This window comes from Nycticebus coucang, chromosome 18 (assembly GCF_027406575.1).
Source record: "Nycticebus coucang isolate mNycCou1 chromosome 18, mNycCou1.pri, whole genome shotgun sequence".
NCBI classification, from domain to species: Eukaryota; Metazoa; Chordata; class Mammalia; order Primates; family Lorisidae; genus Nycticebus; species Nycticebus coucang.
Window position 1 is genome coordinate 41,006,493 of NC_069797.1, and position 19,063 is coordinate 41,025,555.

Sequence of the window (19,063 nt, forward strand, 5' to 3'; positions counted from 1 at the left end):
TATATAAAAGATTATAAGAGAATAAGGAATTTAATACAACAAATAGGAGACTTAATAGACTGCATTTCTATTTAGAATCCAAATACTCGTGTGAAGTCATGCATTTTATTTCTCTTTGTACAGACATTGAAAAGTGGCCTGACTATGGTTGGGAAAGTAGTGACTCAGCTGACAGGCACACTACCTTCAGGTGTGACAGAAGATGATGTTTCCATCCACAGTAATTCCCGACGGAGTCCTTTGGTCCCGGGCATCATCACAGTTATTGACACTGAAACAGTTGGAGAGGGCCAGGTAAGACCTTTTGGTGCATGCAATGTGTGTTACCTGCAGAGATTGGGCTAAGATCAAGATCAGCAAAAATGTATTTGGCCTAGGAAATTACTAGTTTGGAATTTTAGAAATTATTCAGGTCAGATTTTTCTTCAACAGATGATGAGTAACATGTTAATACCTGTTACTTCAAACATTATTAAATCATCAAATCTGAAGCTACACTGGAGAATCTAAGAGATTCTCTTATATCTTTGTGAGGCCATTTGTTCCATATAGCTCTTTATAACTGTTCAGTTCATAATAAGATTTCTTTTTTGTGTGTAATGACATTTGTCATAACATAAATCATAAGATTAATACATTTTTTTAAGGCAAGACTGTATATATTTGGGGTAATTTTTAAAAAATGAATTGATCGTTGCAAGTAACAAGTAACATAATTTAGTGAATAATACAAAAAATTACAACCTATTTCCTTATCAATATAAAAATGATCCAGGAAATCTTAAAGTAACATCAGAATATATACATGGCAACAGTCTCTTCAGATGAAACAGATCTTTGTAATTTTTAAAATCTAGGTTTAGAAACATTTAGAATTGGTAATTATGAACGTGGATGTATACATGATGCTTGCATCTAAATCTTGTTAGCAAGCTATTAGTTGGGTTGTGTTTTTTTCCCCATGTGGTCATAAACTTTTTCGTTTGTATCATAGCCTTCATTCTAAAAATACAACTCTTAAAGGCAGATTTTATTCTAGTAGTTCGTAATTATTGCTGTAACTATAGAATCTAAAATCAATTCCTAGAATCACATAGGAGTAGGGCAGTATTTGCTATCTAAGTTATTTTTTTAGGTTGTATATAGTACATACAGTATATTTAATTGTATATTCAGAACATGTGGCTAGAAACTATGTGAAACTTTAAAGCATTAACCTTAAATATTGCATGTTCTTTTGAGAGAATCTGCTTCTTTCTAGTAAATATGGGTCGACATCTTGATGAAAGATTACATTTGGCAGCTACTCATGTGCTAGTTCCTATAGTAAGTAAGATCAAGGGCACTTCAAGAAAATGTGCACCTTACTGCAATTAGAATAAGAACTTTGAAATTCTTGGTTATTAAATTTGGTTTTTATATATTTTTTGAAATCTGAATAATAATTTTCTGCCTCTTCTATCTTTGTGATTAATCTAATATGTTATAGACTATTTTTCTTTTTTTACTTTAGTGAAATGCTAGCCAAGTTTTCAGTTGACTGCGATGACTTTATATCTGTGTCTGTTAATTAGCTAATGTGGACAGATATATACAGATGTTTTCTTTTTAAATTGGAATTAAATATATAAAACTTTAGTGTTTTGAGTGTTAAGAGTGAAGAAATTCCCTCTGTTCTTTAATTTTTTTATTCTTAGTTAATTCATCTACATGACCAGTCACATTTATTAGACAGTAACAACCCTCCTCAACATTGTCTAGGGCCACACATCTGTTAATTTAGCATTTGTTGACAGAGAGATTTGTGGTCATTTCAAAGTAGAAAATGTTATCTTAATATTTTTGATGAAATAGATTTGTAACTTGTGTATTAATGTATTTTTTATATTTCTATATGAGGACATAAAATAATTATGTAAAAAGCATAACTTTAAGTCTTTTTAATATGGTTTAATTTTTACCACTTTTTTCTTTAAGTTCATTAACTTTTTATGATTTTATAAAAGAAAATCTCAGTTTTGGAGTGTGGAAATAGACTACAGATTGTGAAGTTGCAGATGTTCATTTGTGATAAATGCGTTAGCACTTGAAACAAGTCAAGATGTTTACTAGGAGGAATCATAGAGATGCTAGCTTTAAAAAGTTAAAAATTTCAAAGGTTGTTCAACATGAAAAATTTTGTCTTTTCTATTATTGATTGGTTCCCATAATATCCCACTCATGACATGTTCTGACATTTTAACTTGATTAAAAATTCTGTTGGGAAGACAGGAAAAAAATTGCTTTTTAATAAAAGGTAAATTGGTATGTACATTTTAAAAGAATTATATTTTTTAAAGCAACAAGATTCCCACAGAGTAATACAGCCTGTCTTTCTTTTAATTAATGTGAATCTGTTTTCTGTCAATGAGACATTTTTGTCTCTGGTAAATAGTTCATTTGGAGTATAAGGCTGTTTTTAGGTTATGCTGGATTATATGAAAAAGACTATAGGGTTAATGTCATAGATTTGTTACTTTTAGACTTTTCCACTGAGATTTAACCTTAACTGTAATGTTTCTCCTTTGCAGAGACAGTTTAGGTGTATATAGAAAGCTGATATTGTGTTGCCTTTTGCTGTATAATCTACTGAATCTTTAATAAAGATATTGTCATGTCTGCAGTGGTAGTATATAAAATCTGATTTACCTTCTTTCTGATGCTGTATTGATTAGTTTGATTTTCTGGCAATTGATTGTGTGGTAACTGCATTATGGATGAATGGATTTGATTGAATTTGTGTCCATTTTTATCTGTGTTACTTTCATGTTTTATCTAACGTGTTTCCTGACTAGGATAAGTTAGGTGGTATAATTTGCCTTTTGCACTTTTGTATAATTGCAGTTAGCAATGTGGCATAATATGTAAGCAACATGAAATGCCTGAGGCCAGGCATGGTTGCTCAGATCTGTAATCCTAGGACTCAGGGAGGCTGAGTGGGTGGATTGTTTGAGCTCAGGAGTTTGAGACCAACCTGAGCAAAAATAGAAAAACTAATAAAAAATAAAATAAAATAAATAAAAAAAAATAGAAAAACTGGCCAAATGTTGTGGCAGGTACCAGTAGTCCCAGCTAACTCAGGAGGCTGAGGCAAAAGGATTACCTGAGCCTAAGAAATTGAGGTTGCTGTGAGCTATGAAGATGCCATGACGCTTTACCCAGGGCAAGAGAGGGGAACTCTGTCTCAAAAAATGAAATAAAATAAAATACAGTACCTCAGCGTGACAACATAAACCTAAGCTATTTTTTTTGTTTTTTTGCCCTGAGAACAAGTGTTATTTAATGGCTCCTGGGATATTTTATTTATATGGTGAAGAGTTATCCACCTTGTATCGATTAATGTGGTTTACTTTGTATAATATAGTCATCCTGTTAATACATACGTAGGGGTTCACCCTGCTTAGGTAGGCGGTAAGTGAAGGTTACATGTCTTAGGAAAATCCTATCGGGATAGCTTTGGTATTTACTATTTGACTAGGTATTTTAGGGAAGTTGATGATGCAGTCGAGATAATTCTCCCCAAAGCATCTCTGTGTTTGTATTTGTGAAATCTGTAAAGAGAAAGTGGTATGAGGTTTTGCTATGAATCAAGATTAGTGTGCTTTTTTTACTGGATGGCTTCTATCTTTATTATTGTCATCCAATTGAGTGCTCAATGTTAATTGTGTTGGGAAGACACATGTTATAATATGTGAAAGGGAAGGGAATGTAGATGAAGTTTAAAGTAGAAGAATGAGCAAAAGACGGAAGTAAATATTTTGCAGAGAAATGAAAATATGGTTGACCCTTGAACAGCACAGGTGTGAACTGCACAGGTCTACTGGTATGAGTGTGTGGATTTCCTCAGCCATTACCACGGCCTGAGGTAGACGACAACTCCTCCTGCCAGTTCCTCTTCTCTGCCTCCTCCTCCTCCTCAGCTGTGAAGACAACAAGGATGAAAAACATTTATGATCGATATGCTTTGACTTAGTGAATAGTAAATATATTTTCTGTGTCTTGATTTTCTTAATATTTCCTTTTCTCTTCCTTCGTTGTAAGAATATGGAAGGGAGTATGGAGACTCCTCAAAGAACTAAAAGTAATCCTTCCATTTGATTCTGCAACCCTATTTTACTACGTATCTACCCAGAAGTAAAAAGATAATTTTAGCATAAGGACTTTTGCTCTAGAATATTCATTGCAGCTCAAGTCACAATTGCCAAGATGTGGAATCAACACAAGTGCCCATAACCCAGGAATGGATTAATAAACTGTGGTTATGTGTATAACATGGAATACTATTCAAACATAAAAAAGATTGAGACTGTACATCTTTTGTATTAATCTGGATGGAGTTGAAACACATTCTTAGTAAAGTATCACAAGAATGGAAAAGCAAGTATCCAATGTATTCATTACTAATGTGAAGCCAGTAGATTATTTAATACATACCCACATAAGACAAAAACTCAATTCAATTCAATATGGGGGGAAGGGGAAGAAGGAAGTGGGGAGAGCGATGGAAGGAGGTGAATAGGTATGCTTCCACTTACTTAGTGCGATGTGGAGGTATACGGCACGTCTTCTGGGTTCAGCACACAACTACAACAGGGACTCTACCTAAGAAATGCAGGCATTGTAACCTAATTGTACCCTCACATTAATGACAAATAAAAATAAAATAAATGGATAAAAAATAAAATTAAAAAGAATATAGCATATAAGTATATATAATGCACAAAAATTGTGTTAATTTATTATATTATCAGTAAGGCCTCTGGTAGCAGTAGGCTATTAGTATTTGTGTTTTGGGGGAGTCATAAGTTATATGTGGGTTTTCAACAGCACCAGGGGGCTGGTGTTCCTAACTCTTGTTTGAGGGTGGGTGGACTGTTTATATGAATAGATACAAAATAGATTCATGACTTGTTATATGACAGATATAGATTACAAGTACATTTTTCATCTTTCCAAATCTGAGCAACTCAAAACTTGCTACATAGTATATATATATATATTTTTTCTTTTTATAGTATATATTTTTAACTGTTTTTTTTTCTTTGTTTGGTTTTTTTTTGAGACAGAGTCTCCCTATGTTGCTTTCAGTAGAGTGCTGTAGCATCACAGCTCACAGCAACCTCAAACTCTTGGGCATAATTAAGTGATTCTCTTGTTTCAGCCTCCCCATTAGCTGGAACTACATGCGCCTGCCAGAACACCACACTATTTTTTTGTTGTAGTTATCATTGTTGTTGTTTAGCAGGCCTGGACTGAGTTCAAACCCACCAGCCTCAGTGTATGTAGCCTGCACCCTAACTGCTGCGCTAGGGACGCTGAGCCTATATTTTTAACTTTTCATTTTGAAATAATTATGGACTTACAGTAACTTGCATATGTACATGTATACATATGATTTTTACCTGGCTTACTCCACCTTTGCCTGAATGGCAATGTTTTTAAAACATGTTTGTTTTTTTTATTTTTTGAGATGGTGTCTCTCTGTGTTGCCCAGGGTGGTCTTGAACTCCCAGATTCAAGCAATCCTCTCATCTCAGCCTCCCAAGTAGCTGGGAATAGATACAAACCATTGTGCCCATCAGGCTACATGTTAATTTTTTTGGTTTTTTGAGTCATAGTCTCACTTCGTTGCCCACAGTAGAGTGCTGTGGTGTCAAAGCTCACAGCAACCTCAGACTCTTGGGTTCCAGTGATCCTCTTGCCTCAGCCTCCTGATTAGCTGGGTCTATAGGCCCCCACCACAATGCCTGGCTGTTTTTAGAGATGGAGTCTTGCTCTTGTTCAGGCTGGTCTCCCAACTCCTGAGCTCAAGCAATCCACCTGCGTTGGCCTCCCAGAGTGCTAGGTTAATAGGCGTGAGCCACTGTGCCTGGCCTAGGTTACATATTATTAATTATAGTACAGTATCAAAACCAGGAAATTGACAACGGCACATTTTCGTTAACTAGACTGTAGACCTTATTCACTTTTCCCCTTTTGTTTAGTCTCTTTGATTTGTTTGTATATGTGAGTATGTATAGTGCCATGAAATATTATCCCATGTATAGATTCATGTAACCACCACCTTGGTTAAGATACAGAACTGTTCCAACATGTTTCATCAACGAATATCTCTTTGTACCATTTCTCACCCCATTCACCACCCCCACCCTTTCTGCTAACAACCACTAATCTGTTCCCCATTTCTATAGTTTTGTGATTTGGGGGGATGTTATGTGTAGTATGTAATATATATTTTTAATATATATTTAAAATTTTTAATTTGATATAAATCAAATCGTGTAGTATGTAATATATATTTTTTTGAGACAGAGTCTCTCTCTGTTGCCCCACCTAGAGTGCTGTGGCATCAGCCTAGCTCATAGCAACCTCCAACTCCTGGGTTCAAGTGACCTTACTGCCCCAGCCTCCTGAGTAGCTGGGACTGCAGGTGCCTGCCACCATGCTGGGCTGATGGTTTAATTTTTAGTAGAAATGGAGTCTTATTCTTGCTTAGCTTGGTCTCGAACTCCGGAGCTCAAGTGATCCTCCTACCTTCGCCTCCCAGAGTGCTAGGATTACAGGTGTGAGCCACTGTGCCTGGCTTACTATATATTTTAAGATTGACTTTTTTTCACTAAATATAATGCCCTTGAAATATATTTAGGTCGCTACATGTAGTTCATACCTTATAATCACTCTGTTGTATTCCATTGTATGGATGTTTCAGTTTGTTTAACCATTCACCCATTGAAGGACATATGAGATGTGACAATTAAATTTATGAACTCATCCTAAAAAATGTGCTGCACACCTCATTGCTAAATGTCACTATGGTGTCCTTTAAAGGACTCTTGTTGGGAAGCCATGCACCGATGCCAGTGCCTATGCCACTCTTCAAAGCGGTTTTGGAATTCCTTTTCTTGAATGATAATTAGCTGTAAAGGATTTTAATAGACATTTCTCCACAAAGGATATACCAGTGGCCAGTAAGCAAAAATTAGAGCCCTTCTACACTCCTGTCCATAATGTAAAACTGAGCTTCCACTTTGGAAAAGAGTTTAGAGGTTCTTCTGAATTCAAAATGTTAAACGTTTTGTGACTCAGTAGTTCACCTCTGAGATAAATACCCAAGAGAAATGAAAATACATGTTCACCATAAAACTTGCATGTGAATGTTTATGCAGAATTGTGCATAACAGCAAAAAAGTAGAAGCAACCTTAATGTCTATCAACTGGTATACGGTTGGCTATATAACGTGGTATGTTAAACAACCATATGAAATGTACAATTCAGTGACATTAAGTACATTCAGAATATTGTACAATTATCAATACATGTACTATCCATTTCTAGAACTTTTCTCCATCTCAAACCGAAAGTCTATACCCATTAAACAGAACTTTCCTTTTCCTTTCCCCCAGGCCTCGGCAGCCACCATTCTACTTTTTCTGAATTTGCCTATTCTAGGTACCTCATGTAGTGAAATCCTACAATATTTGTTCTTTTGTTTCTGGCTTATTTTACTTAGCATAATGTTTGTAAGGGTCATTCCTGTTGTAGCATGTATCAGAATTTCAGACTTTTTTTAAGGCTGAATAATATTCCATTGAATTTACGAGGATAGGCCACACTTTGTCTATATCCATTGGTGGACATTTGGATTGTTTCTGCCTCTTGTCAAGTTTGAATAATGTTGGTATGTACATTGGTTTACAAGTTTCTATTTGAGTGTTTTCGTGCAATTCATTTCGTTATCTACCTAAAATTGAAATTGCTGGATCCTGTGGTAATTCTCTGTTTAACATTTTGAAGACTTATCAAACTTTTTTTATAGTGGTTGGCACATTTTACCTTCCCACCATCAATGGATGATGGCCTTAATTACTCCCCCTCCTTTTTGTTTTCTTTTTGAGACAGAGTCTCAAGCTTTTGCCCTGGGTAGAGTGCTGTGGCGTCACAGCTCACAGCAACCTCAAACTCTTGGGCTTAAGCGATTCTCTTGCCTCCGCCTCCCAAGTAGCTGGGACTATAGGTGCCAGCCACAATGCCCGGCTACTTTTTGGTTGTAGTTGTCGTTGTTTGGCAGGCCTGGGCTGGATACAAACCCGCCGGCTCTGGTGTATGTGGCTGCCACCCTAGCTGCTGAGCTAACAGGCCCTGAGCCTACTCCCCATTTTTTTTTTTTTATTGTTGGGGATTCATTGAGGGTATAATAAGCCAGGTTACACTGCTTGCAATTGTTAGGTAAAGTCCCTCTTGCAATCATGTCTTGCCCCCATAAAGTGTGACACACACCAAAGCCCCACCCCCTTCTCTCCGTCCCTCTTTCTGCCATACTCCCCATTTTTGCCAACATTTATTATTTTCCATTTAAAAAATAATGGCCATCCTAATGGGTGTGAAGTAATATCTCATTATGGTTTTAATTTGCATTCTCATAATGAGTGGTGATATTCAGCTTTTTTTTTTTTTTTGTAGAGACAGAGTCTCACTGTACCGCCCTCGGGTAGAGTGCCGTGGCGTCACACAGCTCACAGCAACCTCTAACTCTTGGGCTTACGCAGTTCTGTTGCCTCAGCCTCCCGAGCAGCTGGGACTACAGGTGCCCGCCACAACGCCCGGCTATTTTTTGGTTGCAGTTCAGCCGGGGCTGGGTTTGAACCCCCCACCCTCGGCATATGGGGCCGGTGCCCTACCCGCTGACCCACAGGCGCCGCCCGATATTCAGCATTTTTTATTTGATTATTGGCCATTTGAACAGCTTTAAAAAATTGATACCCAATATTTGTATATATTATGGGGTACATGTGATATCTTATTACATGCATAGAATGTGTAATGATCAACCCAGGGTATTTAGAATGTCTGAGACCAGCCTTTGTCAGGATATCTGATTTTCCTAGCGCCATTTGTAGAAAAAAACAACAACTGCTCTTTACCCATTGGATGGTCCTAAAATTCTTATCCAAATGTACTGATCATATAGCATGGCAGAGTTTATTTCTGGGCTTTCTATTCTGTTACCGTGGCTCTATCTCCTTATGCTGGTTCCAATCCTTTTTGATTACCATGTTTTGAAGTATATTTTGAAGTCAGGAATTGTTTTTCTTTAACTTTCTTTTTTTCAAGATTGTTTTAACTATTTGGGATCCTGTCATACTACATGTGAATTTTAAACAGACTATGTATTAGTATAAAGTATTAAATGTCAGCATTATTTTTTATGTAGATTTAAAAAGAAAACTAGACAGGAAGCAGATGATTTTTAGCGTCTTTTAGTACACATTAAAACTTGCTGTATGACATCATTTTAGGCTGATAATCGTATACTTTTAATTTTAAAGTTTTCCCTTCCTATAAACTTGTAAGTTAGCTTTTTAAAAGTATTCAAATAAAATTAAAATGAATGCAATTATACATTTAGTTCCTTAGTAAAACTAGCTACAGTTTATTTGTTGAGTTGTCACATGCCACTATTTTTGGCTCTGTTGGTTAGTGTATGCATAGGACACTTTCGTCATTGCAGAAGATTCTATCTAACAATCCTGTCCTTGGTCTATCAAAGGTTAATGTAATTTTACCTTTTACCAGATAGTGCAAAACCTAAAACCATATTTATTCCCTTTCTTTCTTAAGTAACAGTGTAATCTTACATTTCTATATCTATATTTAAACTGAAATGCACATGACTTGTGTTCTTTAATATTATCAATATTCACTTGAAATTTTTCTCATATTTATATGGTATTTTGCTCTTCATTTTTCCCAGCATTACTTACTGAGTTCCCATCTGAGTGTATTTTTCTTTTGCTAAGGTTATTCTTTTCTTCTATTTCCTTTTCTGTAGATTTACCATTGGTGAATTCTTTGCATTTTTTATTTCTGATGTCATTATTTCACCAACATTGCTGAAAGGATAATTTCATCTGGCCTAGTATTAATAGCTACACTGCTATAGAGGGGATTCATTTGATTTGGAATAGAAGGTAAAAACCCAAGAACAAGAATATTTTCAGTTGAAAATAATGAAGTTGGTAGGTAATGAATGAGGATAGTATGATGCGCTGGTAGTCTAGTGTTGTGGTTTATATTGTGCCAGTCTGAAGAACAGAAAGGAAAAATATTGATGAAATATGAACAGAGCCTGAGAAACTTTCAGGACATCACACATATCAATATAGTATATTTTGAATCTCAGAAAAAGAGATAAGAAAAGGGCAGAAAAAATATTTGAGGACACAAGACTGTAAAAATTTACATTTATCTTAATTTCTTTAAAAATTAAAAGGTTATTTAAGGAAATAATTATTTTTAAATGATAATAGATGTAAGAATGATAGCTCACAGGAGTGGGAAGGAAATGTGGGCATATTCAAACAAGGAGCTGTATTTTATGACAATTCAATCAATATTAACATGAAATAAATTATAAAATCATATGCATATTATAATCCATCTAGCTATTGGTAAAAATTACTAAAAAAATTAACGTAGTACTTAAATAGTATCACTAAAAATATTTCTTAACATAGGAGTACAGGAGTGGAGGAGTAAACACATAAAATACATAAAAGTGCATAGCAAAGTGGCAAACTTAAATCTAATTTAATAATAATATGAATGGTAAATGGAATCAAGTTAAAAGGCAGGGTTAGATCCAAATAATGTCAGATCAAAAATAATTCATTGGCTTAGCGCCTGTGGCTCAAGCAGCTAAGGCGCCAGCCACATACACCTGAGCTGGCGGGTTCGAATCCAGCCCGGGCTGCCAAACAACCATGAGGGCTGCAACCAAAACATAGCCGGGCATTATGGTGGCCTCTAGTCCTAGCTACTTTGGAGGCGGAAGCAGGAGAATCGCTTGAGTCCAGGAGTTGGAGGTTGCTGTGAGCTGTGATGCCACGGGACTCTACCCAGGGTGACAGCTTGAGGCTCTGTCTCAAAAAAAAAAAAAAAAAAAATTCATTATGAAATAAAAATGTAGCAAAAAAGGCACCATGCAAACAATAACTAATAGAAGTGGAGTGGCTTTATTCATGTTAGACAAAAAATCTGAATTCCAGGAATATTATTAGAGTAAAAGAAGGGTATCTCATTAATGATAAAAGATCAATATTAAAATCATTATTAATATATTGTACAGATAAAACAATTATTACTGTGTGTAAAACAATAAAACAATTATTACTGTGTGTAAAATAATAAAACAATTATTAGTATATAAATACCTAACAAAACAGCCCCTACAAATATATGTCAAATACTGACATAATTGAAAAGAGAACTTTTAGAGGGTTGGGGTACTCTCACTGAATGAAATTTAAAAAAAAAACTTAGTTCACAAATTCAGCTCAAGATTTTAATACTCTCAATATTTGGTAGGGGTTATTATCCCTCTATGATTTTCCCTATGAGCATGAAATAAATTTGGATGTCCAATTTTCTATTAAAAACTGATTGATAGAACTAGACAGGAAATTAGAAAGGACTTAGAAGATTTGATTCACACTATTAACCTGCTGGGCAAGGTGGCTCACGCCTATAATCCTAGCACTCTGGGAGCCTGAGGTTGGCAGATCCCTTGAGCTCAGGAGTTCAAGACCAGCCTGAGCAAGAGTGAGACCCCTTCTTGACTAAAAATAGACAAATTAGCTGGGCATTGTGCAGGCACCTGGGAAGTTGAGGCATGAGGATCACTTGAGCCCAAGAGTTTATGGTTGCTATGAGCCATGATGATGCCATGGCACTCAACCCCAGGGTGGCAGAGTGAGGCTCTGTCTCAAAAAACAAAACAAACAGCTAACCAACTTGACCTAACACTCCACTCAAAACCTACAGAATGAGCCGTGCCCATAGCACAGTGTTATGATGCTGGCCGCATACACTGAGGCTGGCAGGTTCAAGCCCAGCCTGGGCCAGCTAAAACAATGACAACTGCAACAACAAAAAAAATAGCCGGGTGTTGTGGCAGGCGCCTGTAGTCCACAGGCTGAGGACTACTTGGGAGGTTGAGGCAAGAGAATCACTTAAGTCCAAGAGTTTGGGGTTGCTGTGAGCTGTGATGCCACAACTCTCTACTGAGGGTGACATAGTAAGACTCTGTCTAAAAAAAACCTACAGAATGCACATACTTTTTAAATGTATCTGAGACATTCTACGTGTTAGAATATATGCTTGAACGTAAAACACATCTCAATAACTTTAAAAGGATTGAAATCAAGCAAAGTTTTTTTTCTAAGCACAATGGAAATCATTCATAAAATTAAATTTGGGGTACATCAAAAAATTGAAAATAAAGCAACACTCATAAATAACTCATGCATGGGTCAAAAAAAAAAGCTTAGGATCATTGGAAAATATTTTGAAGTGAAGTGAAAAGAGAACATATCAAAATTATGGAATGTAGCAATAGTATTGCATGGAAGAACATCTACAAGTGTGAATGCTTTATATGAAGAGAGGAAAATGTCCTGAAATTAATAATCTAAGCTTTTCCCTTAAGAAAGTAGAAAAATAAGAGCAGATTATAAAATGCAAGACAAACAAAGCATATAGTAAATACCTGAACAGAAATCAATGAAACAGCAAATGGTGATATACTAGAGAAAAGCCAAAATTGGTTCTTTGAACAAAATAAACATAATTGATATTTGTCACTAGACAGAATTGGAGATTCTACCAGAACAAGAAGGCAAGAAAATTAGCATAAAGGTTGGTGATATTTCAGACCTCATCTCTTGTGATAGTCATAGGTACTATATGGAATCATTGAACTGTAAAGTTAAAGAGGATGACATTTATTATATATGTATTATATCTCTGTAAAGCTTTTGCACATAAAGGTATTATCTCAGTAGGTTGCTTTTGGATATTATTTGCCACCGCTTTATAAAATTGTGTAATGAATATTTTGTAAATAAAGATAGTTTAGTTACAATTTCCCATTTTCCCTCTGGTGACTTGGGAGCAACTTTTGGGACACCCTGTATTTCCTGTCCTTGGATAAAGTTCTAGGTGATTACATTTTATGAAGAACTGAAAATAGTTGATTTTATGCTTTCTGAACCTGTACTTGAAGAAATAACTGTTTCTGTCATCTATTTTCTTTTTAGAGTTTATTTGCCTTTTATGTTTTTTCTCATTCCTAAAGTGGAATTCTAACCTTGTATTGACAAGAACAAGCTTTCAATATAGTAAAAGAGTGTCATCTCTGAGGTATCGTGACATGCCTGTGTGCTGTCTTCAGTGTACGCTCAGTTGTTGGCCAGGCAGCATTAACCTTCGTTTGTTTTATTCCTCTGTGAAGGTGCTTGTGAGTGAGGATTCTGACAGTGATGGCATTGTGGCCCACTTCCCTGCACATGAGAAGCCAGTGTGCTGCATGGCTTTTAATACAAGTGGTGAGTTTTTTGTTTTTGTTGCTGTTACTTATATGACATATATGGGTTTTCCAGCAAATATTTTAGAAATCTGACTTTTTAAAATAGAAATGGAATCTGACTTTTCTTCATCCATCAGTGTTTATCATGAAAGTTAGTGATTATTGAATAAGTGAATTTATGATAAAAATTTAGACCCTCTCTAAAACCCTTCTACAAATTAATTCTCTTTCAGTAAAGTGGTGATTAAATAGCAGTTATAGATAATTAGTGTTGTAGCGTTATACTGATTTCTATATATAATTATGTGAAGAACTTCAGCACTCCAAACTGGATATTAATGCATTGTATACGGACAGCATTTTCTTTGTATTATGAATTTTTCTAGCTCAACTCAATTTACCTTTTTTTCAAATGTAATAACTACTACTGTATTTTCTTTTCTTTTTTTATTGTTGAGGATTCATTGAGGGTACAGAGGTATTGTGAATTTTTTGTAACTTAAGACATGTTGTAAGCTAGTTTAATTTTCTTTGCTTTTTGGTGGCACTCTTTGTTTCTTAAGGCATTTGCTAACGAGAGATGCTTTAGCAATTTGGAATGCCCTGTTACTTTTCACTTTTTTCCTGAATCTTTTTACTATGAAGAGTTCTAAACACAAAAATAAATTCAAAAAGTAGTACAGTAGTTATCCATCTACTGGATAACTAGCACTAGCACTACTGGATAATCTAGCACTATCTAGATTAAACAGGTATTTATATTTTAATGTATATGTATGTTATATATAATATATATGTGTGTATATATATATTTTTTTTTTTTTTTTGCTGAAACTTTTTTTTTTTTGAGACAGAGTCTCATTATGTCACCCTTGGGAAAGTGCTGTAGCATCACAGCTCACAGCAACCTCAAACTCTTGGGGTTCTCTTGCCTCAGTCTCCCAAAGCTAGGACTACAGGCAGCCGCAACAACGCCTGGCTATTTTTTTCTTGCAGTTGCTGAAACATTTGAATATGTTACATATGTTGTGACATTAGGTGGAAATTTCCCTTACAATTCCTAAGAATAAGAACCTTCTCCTACATAACCAAATATTATATTATAGCTCAGAAAAAATACTTTACATTGTCTATTATCCAACCCATATTTAAAAATTTCCCAGTTATCCCCAAAGTATGTCTAGAACTGCTTCAAAGCAAGATCTAATTAAGGTTTACTCCTTACTTCCTTCGTTTCTTTTAAATAGAAACGAAGGAAGAATTAAATAGAATATAATTTATACCTATTCATTTTCTTTTTGCAGTGTTCATAAGAGTTGTCTATTGAAATTCTGCATGTGTCAAATTTTTTTCATTGTGATAATGGTTTTTGTATTTCTCTGTTCCCTGGATTTCCATTAACTGGAAGTTAGGTCGAGAGGCATAAATCCATTTCAGGCTAAGGAGTTTCTGGTTTCTGTTTTTGTTTTTTTCTTAACTGCCTAAGTATTGCTGTCTACACCATTTCCTGCCAGTAGGAGACACATTTTTATCAGGTTGTCTCCCTACCTGGAATGCCATGTTTGATCACATGGGAAGGTAGATACCATCAAATGTCTTACATTTTAAAAATATATTTTTCTTTTAGAGATTAGTAAGTATTCTGTGGAATATTATTTGACATCATTTCTGAAACAACTTTTTAATTAATAATTTTGATTTTTTTTCTTAAATCCATCATGTTCTCTGTATTTATTGATGTTTATTCTTTTCTGGAAAAAGTTTTCTCTCCTCAAGCAGAAATAAACCATGTTTCTCCTGGTATCCCCAAAGAAGGATAAATGCCTCATTCTTTGTTTTTTAAATGAACTTTTCATAGTGTAAGGAGTTATTTTAATACTTTCAGTCATGGGACATGAGTTATAGATTGAGTATCTTATACCTGAATTGCTTGGGATCAGAAGTGTTTTAGAATTTGGAATATCTGTGTATACATAATGAGTTATTGTGGGATTGGGACTGAACTGTAAACATGAAATTTATTTATGTTTCATCCTTATACATATAACTGAAGGCAGTTTTAGAGAATATTTTTAATAATTTTGTGCATAATATTAAGTTTTGAATACAGCCTGTCACATGAGGTTGAGTGTTAAATTTTCTACTTGTGGCATCAGGTCAGCACTCAAGTTTTGGAGCATTTTGGTATGAAACAATTATAGATACATTTTTTTCGGAGTATTTCAGATTTTTTTGAATCAGGATGCTCAACCCATATTTTTATAAGTATAAGTAAAATAAAAATGCTCTTCTGCTTTCAGAGATGGTGTGGTCTTCATAAATTTCTAGCCTTTTCAGATCTTATCTGTTGGGTTGATGTATCTGAGGAGGCAGTCGTTTTTATTTTATTTCTCCAAAATGATTATGTCACATAAAATCAATGGGAAAGACTCATCTTTTTTCCATTCTTTTTATCATTTCAAATAATGAATGGTGGTAAGAGATTATTATAATATAGAGTTATTATTATATGGAGTACTTTGAGTAATCTATTTTCTAATAGTCATTTTGATGAAGAGAATAAGATTTTTATAGGGATTGGTGATTAGAATGATTGATTTAATTAATAAAGACAAAGATTTATTGAAATTGTCTGAATGTATTGGCAATTAAGTTAAATTAGAAGAAACGGTCTGGAAGTTACATCACTTACAGCACTACACTAGGACTAACCAGTATCATTTTGATATTTTGTCTGTTGTGTCAAATCTTCTTTGTATTAGTGTATATTTCATACAACCCTCGAGTGCTTCTGACAATGACAACTATATATTTTCCTGTCTGTGACTTTGTGTTATAAGAATATATTATATAATTTAAACAATGCTGCAATCATCTGTATTATGGTCCATAATTAATTTTTGATCAAAAAATGGCTTTACGATTTTTTTCCCTTGAGTCATAGGCTTCATAATTTTGATCTATATTTTCTGTTTGATTTGTTTTACATAATACATTTGTTTATTATGATAAGATTAAAAATAGCCATATTTATACCTATTTTTCTGTGTTCCTGGATGGAGCACTAGGCTTATAAAACTGTGATGTTGTTTATTTTGTAGCAGTGATTTGGTTCAATGTTTTTTTCTTTGCTAACCTCTCTTTTACTCCATCTTAGAGATCAGATGCCTTTTATCTTCATATTTGTAGTCCCTACTGTGGTGTCTGAAATACAGTATTAGTAAATGTACTAAATAAATTATTTTAAGTCATTACCCACTATAGAGATACAGCATTATGCTAGGCATGGTATTCTCTGCTTTGATAATGAAGGTAATAGGTCAATCCAATACCTTTCAATACTTTTTTTCTTTTTTTAAATTATTTTTATCATTTCTTTTTTTTTTTTTTTTTAAGGTATCAGGTTCTTATTATTTTGCCCAAATTGGTCTCAAACTCCTGGTGTCAAGCAATCTTCCTGTCTCAGTCTCTCAAGGTGCAAGCCACTGTGCCCAGCTCTTTCTTTTCCTATTGAAATTTTCATCATACTTTACTAAAGCTATTCTGGAATTTAATCACTTTGAAATGTTTCATGGTGTATAGAATTTTATCAATTTTATGTAATTGTTCCATATAGCAGTTTATTATATGAAGCCCCAATATCATTTGAAGTAATCCCATATGGGAATGCTGATTTAGTTGTACTTATAAACTTGTGAGTAATAAAAGTAATGGCTATATTCTTACCATTTTACCTTTAATGTAATTCTTTAAATATTGCTTATACCTCAAAATTAATGAAAAAGCACATACACAGAATGGCCATAAAGTTCATGTGCAATTTTATTTATATTTTTATTTTTTAGAGAAAGAGTTTCATTTTATCGCTCTTGGTAGAGTGCTGTGGCATCACAGCTCACAGCCACCCCCAGGTCTTGGGCTTAGGTGATTCTCTTGCCTCAGCCTCCCAAGTAGCTAGGACTAGAGGTGCCCACCACAACACTCGGCTATTTTTTGTTGCAGTTTGGCCGGGGCTGGGTTTGAACCTGCCACCCTCTGTATATGGGGTATGCACCCTACTCACTGAGCCACAGGCGCTGCCCAAGTTTGTGTGCAATTTTAAAATAGACAACCCTGTGTTACTATATTTGAATTTTTAGAATCTTAAATATTTTATCTTGTCTTTAAATAACTATTATTCTGAGCCATGCATGATGGCTCATACCTATAACATGCTGAGAGGCCAAGGCAGGTGGATTGCCTGAGCTCAGGAGTTGTAGACCAGCCTGAGTAAGACCCTATCTCTAAAAAAATAGCTGGGCATTGTGGTGGGACCTCTAGTCCCAGTTACTTAGGTGGCTGAGGCAAGAAGAACACTTGAGCCCAAGAGCTTGAGGTTGCTGTGAGCTATGATTCCATGACACTCTCCCAAGGGTGCCAAAATGAGACTCTGTCTCAAAAAAAAAAAAATTATTCCGAGAAAGTTGTCCCTAGACTTGACCATACTGTTAAAAGAATCCATGTACTAAAATGTTTAAGAACACCTTAACAAAAAGGTAGAAGTTTGATATGATTCTACCTGGACACATTGGCAGGTAGCTCTTTCAGTAACGACTCCATTCATATTGCCTGGCTAAATGTTTGCAATTTAATTAATAAGACATAGTCCCAGTCTGCTGGGTGCAGTGGCTCACGCCTGCAGTCTTAGTACTTTGGGAGGCCAGGGCAAGCAGATTGCTTGAGAATAGGAGTTTGAGACCAGCTAGGCAACAGCGAGACCTCATCTCTACAGAAAATAAAATAATTAGCTGGGCAGGGTGACACATATAGTAGTGGGCTCCAGGTAGTCTAGGGGCTGAGGCAGGAGGAGAATCACTGGAGCCCAAGGGTCAGAGGTTGCAGTGAGCTGTGATGACACCACTGTAATCTTGCCTGGGCAACAGAACAAGACTCTTACCTAAAAAAAGAGAGAGAGAGTGAAATAGTCACTATACATAAAATCTGATGGATAAATAAAAAAAATATGATGGATAGATACAAATAAGTAAATAGGAACTTAAAACAAGGAAGGAAACCTCTATGTAGAGTAAGGATCCCATGCTAGGAAATGAATATTAGCCTGGTTTTGGAACATTGGGTATAGCTCTTTTGAAGGAAATCAGTTTGAAGCTGGACTTAAAGGTAATTAGCTAGAAAATAATCATTCATTGCCTGGTGCATAAATAAAGATTAATTGAATAAATGAGGCATGAAAAAATATGGCACATTTGAAATAGATTGTGAAGTAGAATTTTTATTGTGGACTCATCAATTTGTTACGCAACAGACATGTCTTTTAATGTGTAATTTTTACAACATTTATAAATGCTTTGTACCTGTTTAAATATTTGTATTAAATGGAGGATTTATAACTCAGCATCCACTTATACAACTGATTTGCACAATGCTTTGTAGTACCTGGTATGCAGAGATTTTATGTAGCTTCTTATAATTTGTTTCAGTTATTTCCTGTTCAGCTTTGAATATTTTTGTTGTTTGGAATATCGACTATTATTGTGTCTGAGCCAGGGTACAGAAAATCTTCAATTCTCAATTACTTGGAATCCTGATTTTTTTTTATTTCATTTTTTAAGCAGGTGCTAGTCTGTAGCTACCCTGCTTATTATACAAAGTCATTGGAT

The 19,063-nt window shown here is 35.0% G+C and overlaps 1 protein-coding gene across 9 annotated transcripts in view; it reads left to right on the forward strand.

The window, feature by feature from the left end:
- BCAS3 (BCAS3 microtubule associated cell migration factor) overlaps positions 1 to 19,063 on the forward strand; it is a 657,493-nt gene that overhangs the window by 207,959 nt on the left and 430,471 nt on the right. For all 9 annotated transcript variants that reach the window (XM_053567923.1, XM_053567926.1, XM_053567929.1 and 6 more), the window contains exons 12-13: positions 124 to 294; positions 13,329 to 13,422. In XM_053567923.1, coding sequence (XP_053423898.1) covers positions 124 to 294; positions 13,329 to 13,422 — 265 coding nt within the window. The remainder of the gene's footprint in view (positions 1 to 123; positions 295 to 13,328; positions 13,423 to 19,063) is intronic.